Source organism: Toxoplasma gondii, chromosome VI (assembly GCF_000006565.2).
Source record: "Toxoplasma gondii ME49 chromosome VI, whole genome shotgun sequence".
Classification (NCBI taxonomy): Eukaryota; Apicomplexa; class Conoidasida; order Eucoccidiorida; family Sarcocystidae; genus Toxoplasma; species Toxoplasma gondii.
The window spans coordinates 2,557,749-2,571,397 of NC_031473.1; the positions used below are offsets into that span (position 1 = coordinate 2,557,749).

Below are 13,649 nucleotides of genomic sequence, written 5' to 3' on the forward strand. Positions count from 1 at the left end.
ACAGTACTCGCATATCTACACATGCATGTACGACGAAATATATATCTATATATATAAGAGTAAGTATTTGCAGATATTGCTGGATGCGATCAGTTTAGTACCAGCTGCTTTCAATCTTTCTTCAATGTCAATGACTAATGTTGGTCAGATCGTCTTGTGTACCATGAAAGGTGTTGTTTTTCCTAGGACGGACGTCTAGCCGACAGCGTTCGACATCGACATCTGAGGTCCCTGTGGTTCTTGGAATATCCGTCTGCTTTTTTATTTGAATCGAGTCAGTTCTCTTGTATCTCTTCCTATCCGCGCTTCCCCAGGGATGGGTCGAGCCTCGGAGTGCTTGTTCGTTTTTGGGGTTCGTGCTTGGGCAGGGGGGGGTCGTGGACTCAAATGGACTTCGAAACTCTCTTGTCGTAGCAAAGAGTTTTCAAACAGACGCCGCTAAAGTCTGGAATGTCCCAATTTCGACGAAAAGCGTGGCGTTATTATCATATAGCCTCTTTGGGCGTCGCGAGATGTTTTGGTGCCTGAAACGCGCACCTGACTTGAACCAGACGGACGAATGTTTGTCTTGCGCTGTAATTGTTATGGGAGTGTTCTACAAATTATAGAGGACACGTGTTTAGGCCCGACTCTCGCCTTTCCAGCATCTCCAGTTCACATCAGAAGGAGGGGAAAAGGGTCGGGACAGCAATGACAACTCTCGTACCGCTGCACAACGAACTGCGCACCTGAGAACCATTTGCGGAGGTCGACGTACCGAGAGTTTCCTCCGCAGCTGAAGAGTCATTCGTGCATTTCTTCTCGTCCTCGTGCCGGTGACAAGCATCGCTGCGGTACACCCGTGTAAAAGGGAAGCTCTTCGCCAGGTCCTGAATGTTGTTAAACACTTCAGAGTATTTCAGGGTATGTCAAGCGTACATGCAACCCACTACAATGGAACACCTAAGCAATGGTGATGGACACAGTCATGCGATTCTGTCCTTCTTTTCCTTTTCTTGTAAGCGCGTGAGGAACATGCGGCACAATATCTGGCGTCTAAATGACGCCAACCAAAAGTGGAAGACAACGTTCCTGACAAAGCAAGTGTTACGCTTTGACGACCAGCAAACGTAGTACTGTAGCGGATTGCTACTTAATACAAACCTTATGTGGAAGATGTGGAGAATGGCATACGAATGGGGAACTGCATCTAGTCAGAAGGATGGTAGTAAAAGAGAGGAAGCATAGTGAAATTTTATCGCTGTGATGGCATATCAGTTTAATATTTCCTTAACAGTACCGGCAACAGCCTAAATGTGTATCGACGAGGAACGTGTCTTTGTGTAAAGTCCCGACGGCGGAGACAATGCCAAAGACGTTGCTCTAAAGTACGTAAAGAGACATGTGCACACGCCCCTCTGATGGTGACCCGTGGTAGATAGTCCACGGAGTCAAGGAGTAATACGAGACAAATATAACTTTCGTTCTGTGATACATCAAGGGGTGGAAGTGAAGGTGGGGTATGGCTACTGATAGGATGATCGGCGGTTTCAACATCTAATGTCCTTTCTGGGTAGCGCCACAGAGCAGTGTTCCTTTCCACATTTCCAGCAGTACAACTCGTATTATAAACTCCCCAGAAAAAGGTAGTTTTAGTAAGAAACGTAGGGATCCCATTTTGTAGTCTGTGACAGCAGGGAGTCTAGAATCGGTTGTTACCTGATTGCTATTACATGCATGATATCTTGAAGTATGGTTCTTATCAGTGGCTATCCTATCCCCAGTGCTCTGCCGTGGGTACTGAAACACATCCTGCTTAGATGGCGGTACACATAAGCGCTCGATTCCGGGAAAGGTACCCAGAAAAGGGGGCAACGGACGGGCTTCTGTGTTGTGTTCTATCGCAAAATGCCGATACACCTTTGCAAGTGACAAAACCTTTGACGAGGCTCAGACGTATCGGAACTGAATGCTGCAAAGCTTGGAATGAGAGCTAAAGGAATCAGACATTTCAGAGTCACCGAACAGTGACTTAACGCTCTGTTGCCAGCACGGGGACATGGCGTTGTCTTTCCCCTAACCCTTGGCGTGCTGAATTTTCTGCATAAACACTTGAATACACCAGCAGGATAAAGGCGCACATGAATATATCTCTACCCTCAATGGAAACGCTATGACTCGGAATGCCGGAATATGCAGGCTGGATGGTTTTTCTGCTGTAGCAAGGCCTGTTGTTCCGTCGCCTGGTGTTGATTCTTGCCCTCCGAATACGCAACGACTTGCCTGAGGTCAGCCCCGCCCTTCGCTCAGCGGAAGTAGCTGTGAAGGGACATGTCGCGTTGGATAACGCTTTGCAACGGACGTGTATTGCGGTACTGTTGCCGTGACGAGGAAGTTTTTCTGTGTCTCTAACAAGAATACCAATAATTTTTGCGTGAGGACGCTTGCGCACACCATAGGCTGATGGCTTTTCCGCCCCTCTCCGAACAGCCATCTAGCGGCGTCGCGCTTTTTCCCTTGTCTCTTTTCTCATTCCCATACTAGAAGTCACGTTTTTGTTGCGCAGAGTAAGCTGATTCGTTGAAAAGAGAAGTGACAACCGAGAAGAAGCCGTCATTTAGCAGGGATTTTTGTGTCCCGTGCTGTGTTGTGATTATTTAACTCCTGTGCGTGTGCTCGCGTGTTCCAGCATCTCCCAACAGGTTGTTTTCTTGCTGCAGCCGTCTCGTTCCTCCCCGTCCTCGTATTCCCTGCAGCCATCTCCCTGTTTTAATTCATGTAGTAGGAGGCAATCTTGAATGTCTTGTGTTCTGGCTTTCAAGGACACAGCTGTCCGTCAAGAAATCTCGTCATCATTCATTCCATGTCAATCTTCAACCGTAGCCCATTCCCTTGTTTCCACAAACAGTTTCCTTTGAGCAGGTTCTAGCGTCTCGTTCGTTTCATCTCAGGGTGTAACTGTAACCAGGGGACTACTGAACTCAAGCTGAGGACTAAACTGAATACAACCGTACAAGGATTCATTATTTGTGCATCTGCGCATATAGGTCGCTAATCAGTTACACGTATGCTAAACATGCTACCTTTCCCCGGAGAGTTGTTTTTTCGTGATGACGGCTTTCAGTGGTTTTCATTTGAATCCTCTGAACTCTAGGCGGTGGCATGTTTCAAAGCTGCCTTTCTGCCACCACAGAGTTTCGCGACTTCCCCGATGCATGGAATCGCTCTTCCGAATGCGGCTTCGAGTTTCCCTTCTCTGTTTGACAGGGATGCAATTTTTGATCTTGTACACACCCACCCCCTACGCTTTACTTTTATCAGAAGCGACAGAAGGCACCCCGAGTTTACTCCGAGAAGGTGAGGGTCGAGCGGGAGAGCAGCCGAAAGATTTAAGTGGAGGGGAATTCGATTCCGTGCTTTCTGGAGATCAGACATCGAGGGCGGAACGGAACCTGAACATACGTGCAGCAGGACTGTCGGAAGAAGACGCAAAAAGAGTTTGTGCTCGCGCTGAAGATCTCCCGGCTTGTGTTCGTCAACAAATCGCCGAGCCTGTTCTGGGGCAGATACACCGACAGAGATCAGCCGTCATCGGAGGTACGAGTGTTTAGCAAAGTACTGTGGGACAAAGCATGGGTCTGAATTCCTGGGAGTTCCCTCGATGTATCGATTCGCTTAGACTTGTCGAGGTACGACGAGTCGTTTCCTGACAGAGGTTGGCACAGTTACGGGAAGAGGGCAGCCGGGCAAAAGAGAGAGTCAAGTGTTACAAGCGGCCCGTCAAGGAACTTCCTCACGTGAAGGGATTCGAGGTGAAGAGAATCCGTGTTGAATTGGTTTTCGTTTTCTGTCTGTCAACGTTTAGGGATTCCATCCCAGAAACCTGACTGCCTTTTGTGGGCTCACTCAGCGTAGTGAACTTCTGTCACTTTCGTCCAGCATGTGGCAAGTTGGCATCCTCAATAGCCTTCACTGAAATACACCGCATTCCGAAGGCATTCGACTTGAAGTGTCTGTGTATTCGTGCATAGCCGTCAAAAACGCCTGTATCGCACCAGAGGGATGCCTTCCAAAGTGAGGCTCAATGTTTGTTTTTCGCTTTTTTCATGTCGGTGTGCGTATCCTTTCTCTTTCCTCAGTTCTTGCACAAGGCCCAGTTTTACCCTTTGTCACAGGGCCTAGGGAACCCTTTCCACATGACGCAGGACGTCTTCCTGAGGACGGTGGTCCCTCCTACATCGCTGCCTCGTACGCCAAGTTCATCGAAGCCAGTGGATCCAAAGTAAGTCATATTCCATATATATATATATATATATATATATGCATTCAGTACATGCCTCTCTATATACGTGACTACATATATATATATATATATATATACTTACGTTTATGCTTTCGAATATATATATATATATATAAATGATTATGAATATGCATATTTATGCGTTTACATTAAAAGTACATATCTAAATCTATGCATGCAACCCTTGTTTGTATGTGAGACGCAGTTGGTTTTCGCAGGGAAAGCTCTGCGAGGAGTGTGTCGGAGGAGGGGATCTAAACTTGTGCGGTTTCGGATATATTCGTGCGTACACTTTTTTCAGTGTCCATATAGTTTTCAGCTTTTAGTGACGTCTCGTACACGAGATGTTCGTCACATATGCATGTATATGCGCGTTCAGACAGATGTGCATACAACCCCGTATATTGCTCGTGGTCCTCGAAGAGAGAATCCTGTGAGACCGACAGAAACCGGTACTCTGGGGGGAAAAATGACTGTGCGGAGACAGGATCACAGTTTGAAAAGTGTGTACGCGACGAGTGGCTTTCAAGAAACAGATGAAACGGCCGAGAACTTATTTCGTTTCTCACCATCTCCTTATTCGACCATAAGGGTTGTCAGGTCCCCATCTTGTTCGGAAATCGTGTGCTTTCATTTCTGTTTGTGTCCGGAGACTGCGTCGATTCGCTTTCCCCAGATTTACCTCCCAAGTGTCTCTTGATTTTCTCTCCAGGCTGTTCCTGTCCCCGCCTTTGCGTCGGAAGAAGAGTATCGAGAAGTCTTCGACTCTCTGGATGGCTTGATTTTGCCCGGAGGAGAAGCGGCAATTGACAAAGCCAGTGCTGCATACTATCGAGCGACAAGACTTTTTCTTCAGTGGGCTAAAGAGGTGAGAACAAGCTGTATTTACGAACTGTTATTTTTCGTTCTGATCCGGCTGGGTAGTGACTAGATCGTGTTTCCTAATCCCAGTAGGTTCTGTGTCAGTGGCGAAAAGGTTCTGTGATGAACGTGGGAGGAGTCTCGCTGGACGACGGACTCTGCAAGAAGACGGAGGGGGGATGAGGGGTTATGGCTTACTCCTTGCACTAACGTGACGAAAGAGATATTGAACGTGGGTGACAGTAGAGTGTGAGAGAAGATGTGTTGTGAGTTCCGCTGAACGCAAATGTCTTAATTTAGTGATCTGGATTTTGCCGACACCTTCTCGGCTTTCATCTTGAAACAGAGAGCTCATGTCCATGGGAGGCGGACCTCTTTGGAGCACGTTACTTTTTCGAGTTCCTGGTGCCTCTCTTCATCATGTTCTCTCGTGGCTTCGTTTGCGTATTTCCATCCTTTGTGTGTTCCCTTTGCAGGCAAACGACGCAGGGCGTTACTTCCCTGTCTTCGGTATCTGCTTGGGGTTTGAGGCGATGATGATTTGGGGCAGTGAGGGTAGATTTGACTATTTTTCTGTGGATGACTACAGGAATCTAGATCGAGCGAGGCCACTGAAACTTCTGCCCGGCGCGCTTCAGTCTCGCCTGTTCGGTGGGCCCGGTTTTCCATCCGAAAAAGAAGCGCATCCTCCCGCGATGGCCTCCAAGTCGAAATACTCGAGAGGAGACAAAGACAACTCCTCTCTGCAAGATGAAGGACCAGCTATTATTGTAGACAGAACACCGCGCTTGGATGCTGCAGCCTCGGAAGGAAAAATGGAGAGAGCCACCGGAAATACTCAGGCACCCACGCGCAGGTTGCTGTTTCTCCAGAGAGGCAGGAACGAACGTGAGTTTCTAGGTGCCAGGCGAGGCACCTTTGAAGGGGGAAGGAATCTGAATTCCGTGTCGGGAGGAACCTTTCGGGTGAAGCTAGGAGGGAAGAGTTCGATACCCTCTTCCTTCTCTTCTCGAGAGTCGGCGAAGGGTGCAGACACAACAGGAAAGGAGCCTACGCGACCGACTGTCGAAGGCCTACAACGTGGAGAGCGTCGGGAGGCGTTTGTGCAAAACCTGGTGGGACAGCAGGCGTGGGCGACGAGTCGTTCGGCTGGCAGATTCTCTCCCCTCTTCGGGCAAGAAAGCGGTACGAGTGGTAATGTGGACTTCTCAACTCCAAGATCTGGAAATTCCATCATCCCGGTGTTGCCTCCAGACGCCGCCAAGTCGCCGAGAGAAATGTACAGCTCAGATGTTCCGCTGTCCGCCGGGGAACGAACTACACGGGATGGAATTGACGACGACGACACTCTGGAGGAAGTGACGAAACCCAAAAGTGTTGCAATGCTCTTGCAAAGCCAGCCTGCTTCCTATTTCCACCATCATCGCCGCATGACTCGGGTAGAGTTTGAAAGGGATCCCCATTTGTCCAGAACATTCCAGCTCGTTGCCACCGCCCTCGTCGGGGATGGAACGAACCGAGATGAGAGCGACGAGATCGTTGCAATTGTCGAGGCCAAAGAGTGAGCAACTGTTGTGTGTCCGGCAAACGTTGTTGTTGAACTGGAAGCGTGGAGTGTCAATCGGTCTCCAGAATTGTTCTTGAGATAACGGTTTGGCATTATGGGAGCTTCTTCCAGTTTGACTTGGCCACCGATCTGTGGCAGTTCCTTACTCGGTCGGCCGCATTCTGGGCAGCGAAAGCAGACAATACGCAGACATAGCAAGATAGAGGCGAGTGTTGGTTTCAGCAACGCGAGAAAGAAATAGCTAAAAGTTGAAGACTGAAGAAATGTACTGGTTGTTTCACGGTGAAACATCTATTTTTGTCCCTGACCGTTTCCACTTTCCCCCTGGACTCTGTGGAGATGGGTGCAAAGACTTACAACAGTCAGGGAAAAGTTGAGCCCAGGCGAGTCTAGCGTTGTTCTGAGGAGGAAGGTGACCGACCCAAGGCAGCAGATTGAGATAGATTGCCTTTCGTTAGGGGGGCAGTCTTGGAGCGATGATACGTCTGAACGTTTTTTTCAATGAAGGCTCCCTGTTCCATAAAGGAGTACATAACATACTAGCAGTTCCGTCAATAAATACGAGGCCTTGATACAAGATATACCGTGGCATCTGCTGCCCCAGAACTTGTTAGTATATGCATGGTGTATCTATCTATCTATATATATATATATATATAAAAGCGGACGTTCGTGTGAGTTTTTTTCGTGCAGGTATCCGTTCTATGGCTTTCAGAGCCATCCGGAGAAGCCTCTCTTCGAGCACTGTCCGTTTGCCCAGGTTCCTCATGACATGGTCTCTCGTCTGACCTCACTCTACATCGCGGCGTTTCTGGGAAGCGAGGCGAATAAATCAAACCGTCCCGTTGAACGGTATGAAAAAGAATGGCGTCACTTGTTCGAACGATACCCGGTATACAGTACCTCGTCTCCAGACCGAGCCTACCTTTTCGAACAGGTGTACATTTTTCCTGGTACGCAGGCGGGACTTCGCGATTCTGAGGAAAAACAAGAAGATGAAATGGGTTCAGTCCGAATGGTGGCAACCATGTAGGAAGACAGTTTCTCATCGTTGCTGCGACCCTGACTGTTCGCAGAGACACCGTATACGGGGGGACGTGGAGCTGTTGTAAATGAAAATAGCTCGCTGTATTCATCAAAAGTAACTGAAGCACTGCGTGAAGAACTGCTTTCTGATTGCTGTTCGTCGGGATGGACACAAGGCAATTTCTTTCTTTTGCCGTCCAGGTTTTCCATGCATATGCCTTCCTAGTACGAGGCGAAAAAGTCTCAGTCGTGTGTGTAGCAGGTGTATTTTTTGTGGTCGCCGGATTCTATAATCCTGGCGGTCGTTTTCTTCCGAATATGCCCAGCGTTCTACTTTGTGACTGGGATGAGAAGAGAAGACCAACTCGATACATTCGCCTTCAGCTTACGGCGACGTACTTAATGCACATTTAGTAGGATGGCAGCCGCTGCTTCAATGCGTTATTGGGTCTTAACCTGTATGGCAGAGGGGCTTTATCAAAGAATCAGCTGCACGTTGGAGTTTGGTAGGTTTGCTCATGGTAGTCCTTTGGCGTAACCACGTTTTGTACGTCTACGCAGCCTTCTCTCTGTACAGCGTTTTTTCGTAGAGAGCACGGCGAGGTACCACGTGTATGTTGCAGCCACGAAAGGGACGGGTTTGAAAATTTTTTTGGTGGAGAAAAAGGGCAGAAACCACCACGAGGTTGTCAGCCGGCACCAGGAAGTAGCCTTCAGTTAGTCTGTCTAGCATGTGTGTCAAAGGTCCGACAGACGGTCGTATCAGCCGGCAAAAACATCTCTCAATCAAGGTATTTCAACAAATCAAAAGATGAAAATGTGAGCTTAAGTTCTCCGATTTTTGGTGAGGTATTCTGTGGCTTTGGAGTCGCTCTACGGGGCCGTTGCTGACTCAACAGGTGGTCAACGTTGCAACGCGCTGGTGAACACAGAGGCTTGCTTCGATTGTTGCCTCTACCGACAGATAAGATGGTGATACGAGAGACACGTTCCCGTCCGTCAGTAAGTTCCATTACCTGGTAACAAGTAAAGAGTGCCCCTTGAAGTGATTCAGGCATGAATCACAGACTGACATCCACCTTCATAGGGGAAGGTCTACAGTTGTAGAGTATCTTTCAACCTTCTTTTGTTGAGAGAAGTGTCGCAATTCTATAGGCAAAAAGTGTATTGAAAGGTGTCATCGAAGGGACGTGCATCAGGTGCTGCGAACTCCCGTCAGAATTTTGGTTTCGAATCAGGGAAATTACACGACCTCTTCTAATACACACAGAACTAATATCGGCCACCTTTAGGCTGTCTGTCATGAACATACCGCGACCATCCCTAAGAAGAAACACCTCCTTACAGACGGCTCTGACAGGAAGGGGCAAGCAATGACTAGTTGATCTCTACGATACCAGCCCTCACAAACGACGTGAGAACGTAATCGCTTTGCACCACCTCTTCGACACGAACAACAGCTTCCTTTCCATTTCCTCTTCGTTGAGGAATGCTATTTTCCGCAGCACCTCCACTGACCAGAGCCTCAGGCATTAGAAGCTCGTGCGCGTGCACGAGTAACGGCGGAGTCCCCGTAGGCATTTTATTGTTTCCCTCACTCAAATCCCGCTCGCCTTGTACCCGATGATGCCATCCGCCGCAGAACTCTGAGCTGCGTTCACAGCACGACTTCAAATTCAGGGAATTCGCCTGTCGTGTTGCGCTGGTTGACGGCGTTTCAACAAATGGACCCGCGGTGTTCCCAGATTCCAGAGTCCCGTAACGGTTGCTCTGAGATGATCCCCGTTCACAAGGTTCGCATGTTTCTGCACTCACTCGAGCGCACACGTTTCCAACCTCGGCAACGCGTCCCTTCTCAGAACTGTCACCGGAAGCAACCTTCCTGTCACGAATCGTCTCAGTCTGAGAGGGAAACGTAGCCGGCGGCCCGTACTGCTTCTGCCGCTTTTCTTTTCCTCCATATTGTTCAGCCTGAAGTTTCGTGACAAACTGACTATCTTGTTCGCTACGGCAAGATCCAGTTCGTAAGTGAAGCGACGAGTTCAAAAGCCCGCCGGCCAGAAGGGTCGGTAGTGGTTGACTGCACACAGACCCTCTTAGCCCTTTTTCCTGTACGGATGTTGTTATTGTTTGTAGCGATTCCTCGATCCTTTCACACTTGACACGTATCCCATCGCATTCTGGCCAGCTTGGCTGGGTGAGAAGCTCCGTGTCCACACAATCACAGCTCTCCCTCTGGTCGGCATGCCCATTCGTTACGTGCGGGGAATCTGTACTAATCGGTGTAGAACGAGTGTTTCTAAGCACCTCTCCAGCGTCCGAATTAGTAGCGGCCAGAGATGTCGAAGGCACGATGTGTGCGCTGATCATTTTCTCAGACATTTCTGCTGACGGGGCACAACAATCTTTGCCGGGAGGTGGCGAAGTGGCAACTGGCCTTCCGTTTTCGGATGGTCCGTCACTCGGTTTTGCGGGTCGCATTGACCGGCTCACAGGAAAACTGTCGACGCACATATTACGGCCAACGAACTGCTGAAGCTTGTGCCGCTGCAAATCCGCCTGTTGTGCTTTGAGAAAGGATAAGACTCGCAAGGCTTCTTCGTGTGTGTAAAGGTCTCCATTCGGAGCCGTCTTCGTGGCAAATGGTTCATCAGACTGAGAGGTAGCTCGAGGCATCGCTGGCGTTTTGGGCAAGGTGGGTCCACCTTTCCAGCTCTTCTCCACCTCCATGTTTCCGTGACAGTTAATTGCCGGGGAGCCTGTTCGCGTCGTTTGGTAAATTTGCTCATCCCAGCATTTCTGTTTTGCGTCATCCAGCAGAATCGGTGCTACCGAATGTTGATCTAGTCTTCTCGACGCGTGTCGCTGCAACTCTGTTTCACCTGTTGCTTGCCATTGCAAGCGCGGGGACATGTCGTCTCGGTTTCGAATTGAGTCTTTTTGTCGACGTTCGGGGGTTCTGTTGACTTTTGTTTCTGCACCCTGTTTATCGGCGAGAGTTGCTGGGAGCTGAAACTGCTTCCACGTCTGGTTAGGTGCCAACTCAGTCGTCACATCGTATCTATCGCACGTGAGCTTGTCGGAGAGAGAAGTGTTCAGATATTTATCCGTAGGGCAACCGGCGAATGCAGCCGCTGTGAATTCATCGGTACAGGAAGAAGGGTAGTACCCCGTTGCTGGCGGTGATGCGGTGTGCACATGGGAGTCCTTTGTTGTAACCAAAAACGATCGTAATGATCCCACTATCTTTCTTTCGAGTGGGATACGGTGTCGGAACTGGTCTTCTGACGACTGCAGCTTCTCCAGGATCTCTTCTAGCTCACTCTCTAACGTTTTATGAAAGGATTCCTGCTTGTGGCTCGTTTGCTGCCGTCGTATGATTCCAGTAGCTTCCGGAGTCGCTTCTCCACTTTGTCTTCCCATTGATGGGGTTCTCCTGAGATGGTGATCAGGGTTGTAACAAGCCATATGATCCTCGGACTTCCCTTCCTTAGCCACACTGTGTACGGGGAAACACGACATGTTTTGTTCTTCTGCGGGTCCTGTGTCTTCTCTGAACAGAGCCGCAGATATGTGTTGCCCCAGCCGACATTCCCTTGTACCGTCTAGAGGCTTCGGAGCCGTATTGCGGTTCTGCGGAAATGTGCCCTGAATCACGGTGGTCTTCTGCGCCTCGACAGTGTCTCGCGGTTGCGGTTTGTTGTGGCTTTCTGCCTGGAGCGTCCCATGCTCTGTGTTGTCTGTGTGCTGCCGAGTCGCTCCTGGACCAAGCGATTCATCCTTGTGTCTCTCTCTGACGGTTGTGTCCTCACCATTCAGCACAAGTACGTGTGCCTCTTGCCGCCGGATGTTGCTCTCGTTACGCTGTACAGGTTTGACCCCATCTAAATCACTAAAGCTGTCTCCCTTCTCATTTGCACGCGACAACTGCGATACGCTTTGGCTTTCTGCTCCGTTCGCCATTTCTACTGTATGCACACAAACCATTCTCTTTCTCAGCGGAGCTCCCTTCAGGAAATCCATGTCTGCAGAGCAGAAAGAGAACCATGGAGTTTTTGTTTCCCTCGCTTCAGGGTGTTCTGTCGGTCCGTCGCTACGGTGGTGTTCCTCGTTTTCCGTTGGAAGACCGGCGTAATTCGAAGACCCAGACGAAGATCCTTTATTCTCTATGCGTTTGGCTGTCTTGCACTGGGGAACACAAATGACTTTTGGGTCTCTTGCCGTTGTGTGAGATACCGGGGTTGTTATACTTTGTGCCTTTAGAAAGGGAACAGAGGGGCCGGAATCAATTTCAACACCGCTCGATGAGGGCTTAGCAGCTTCCGGTAGACTTCTGACCACACCCCCGCTGTTCTGACATCGTCCTGTACCATGCGGAGCCAAAGGGATGCACACTGCTCTGCCTGATAGAGCTTGTTTGCCCATAAGACGTGGCACTTTCGATGTCTGGGCACAAAAAGATTCCTGTGTGTGGCGGTAGCCCCTTTTTTTTGAAACATGCTGCGAGGCAAGCGCACTCACAGCTCTTTCTCCTATCGCAGTTTCACCGCCTGACCGCGTCTTCTGTGCCTCCTCGTCCTGTTTGTGCGATATCACAGCCCATATAGGCTTTGCTGTGCTCCTGTTGCGATCGTCGGTTTCAGTGTCCTGTTCGAACCCGAGTCCGGTCCAAGGTGTATTACAAAACGGGTTGCGGTTCCGGGAACCACTGCACTGGTGAATTTGAGTAGTATTTTGGGGAAAACGAGATTCCGCCCGTTGTGTTTCTCTTCCCTCGACAAAACACATGCTCTGCTCCAGCAAGGGAGCCGTCAAGTTTTCTTGCCCGCCACCATCTGCCGGCCTCTGTCTGTATTCCGCCTCGGTCTTCTGTTTAGCCTCTTTTAGGTGCTTTCGCCTGAGAAATATGGTGCGGTAGCTTTCTTGACTATGGCTGCCTGGTCTTGCCCCCATGGTTTTGGCGCTCTCGAAGCTGGAGAACGTTGAGAAATTTCCCATCTTCTCAGCTCCTGTATCAAAGCACCTTTCAACCACACTACATGCATTGTGCACTAGAGGCCAGCGTGGAGGACTCCCCAGAGAAGGAGCACTTTTGCTTCGAGCTGACTGCGTAAGGGGCCCATATCTATCATTAGAGGAGGACGACTGCTGAGAACTGTGCTCTGGTATGCTTGAAAACGGATGAAGGATGCTGGAGTGACTGGAGACTTTGTTTGTATGCGTCACGGGACCTGACGTCCCGAGACAAGAGCTTAAGGACCCATTTGAATAAGCATCTGAGAGACTTCTGGGGAAGGAAATCAGTGCTAAGTCCGTCAACAGAGGAAGAAGAGGCGGCATACGTCCCACACGAATACAAGGGACAGTAGGCGATGGAGGACCATCACTCAAAGGACCACAGTGGCTACCGCCAGAATCTACGGCATGCGTTCGACATCCGTTTCTTGACTTCTGCTTCTGTTTGCGGGACGTAGACACCTGAGTAGATAGCCGGGTCTGTCGTGATTGCTGCACGTGCCTTTGGTCCTCGAGTTCATCGAGTTTCTGTCGAAGCAAAAGCACTTCATTTTTCTTTTTCCAGTATCCAAGGGGTTCGTCCCAATCTCCAAGGATCTTTTTGACATGGTTTAGGTCCTGATCCACTCGTGCCAGGGGAGTCACTCGCTGATCCCATATGCTCCTTCCCGGCGGGATTCGAGAATTCGCCGCTCCATGGGACGTCCAATTATCCTCATTTTCTTTACAGGCTTCGAACGTTGGCCATGCTTTCACAGAGTTTTGACCGAGTTTGTGGAGCCTGTCGAGGTGCCGGGAGGACTGTTGTTTTTTCTGCTCGTCTGGGGTGGAAACGGAAAACGAAACCGTCGTAGAGGACGGCGTCAATTCGCTGGCTGCAGGCAGTGTGGCCTCTAC

The 13,649-nt window shown here is 49.6% G+C and overlaps 2 protein-coding genes across 2 annotated transcripts; both read left to right on the plus strand.

Annotated features, from left to right (window-relative positions):
• Positions 1-2,420: 2,420 nt before the first annotated feature.
• On the plus strand, positions 2,421-8,816 carry TGME49_243350 (gamma-glutamyl hydrolase). The gene is made up of 5 exons (XM_018780670.1): positions 2,421-3,576; positions 4,119-4,261; positions 4,995-5,150; positions 5,620-6,704; positions 7,404-8,816. Exons 1-5 carry the CDS (start codon positions 3,090-3,092, stop codon positions 7,741-7,743), a joined length of 2,211 nt encoding a protein of 736 aa, XP_018637507.1. The 5' UTR covers positions 2,421-3,089; the 3' UTR covers positions 7,744-8,816.
• Positions 8,817-8,884: 68 nt separating this feature from the next.
• On the plus strand, positions 8,885-10,913 carry TGME49_243355 (hypothetical protein). Its single transcript, XM_018780671.1, has 2 exons — positions 8,885-9,529; positions 10,115-10,913. The coding sequence occupies exons 1-2, from the start codon at positions 9,461-9,463 to the stop codon at positions 10,307-10,309; spliced, it is 264 nt and encodes an 87-aa protein (XP_018637508.1). The 5' UTR covers positions 8,885-9,460; the 3' UTR covers positions 10,310-10,913.
• The last annotated feature ends 2,736 nt before the right edge of the window (positions 10,914-13,649 follow it).

What these genes read in the sequence shown, in the direction of transcription:
- TGME49_243350 (XM_018780670.1), top strand. Translation starts at nt 3,090, where the DNA reads ATGACGGCTTTCAGTGGTTTTCATTTGAATCCTCTGAACTCTAGGCGG. An exon ending in GAGATCAGCCGTCATCGGAG is followed by an intron (nt 3,577 to 4,118) that starts GTACGAGTGTTT and finishes CTCTTTCCTCAG; the next exon opens with TTCTTGCACAAGGCCCAGTT. An exon ending in TCGAAGCCAGTGGATCCAAA is followed by an intron (nt 4,262 to 4,994) that starts GTAAGTCATATT and finishes TTTTCTCTCCAG; the next exon opens with GCTGTTCCTGTCCCCGCCTT.
- TGME49_243355 (XM_018780671.1), top strand. Translation starts at nt 9,461, where the DNA reads ATGGACCCGCGGTGTTCCCAGATTCCAGAGTCCCGTAACGGTTGCTCT. An exon ending in AGATGATCCCCGTTCACAAG is followed by an intron (nt 9,530 to 10,114) that starts GTTCGCATGTTT and finishes TCATTTTCTCAG; the next exon opens with ACATTTCTGCTGACGGGGCA.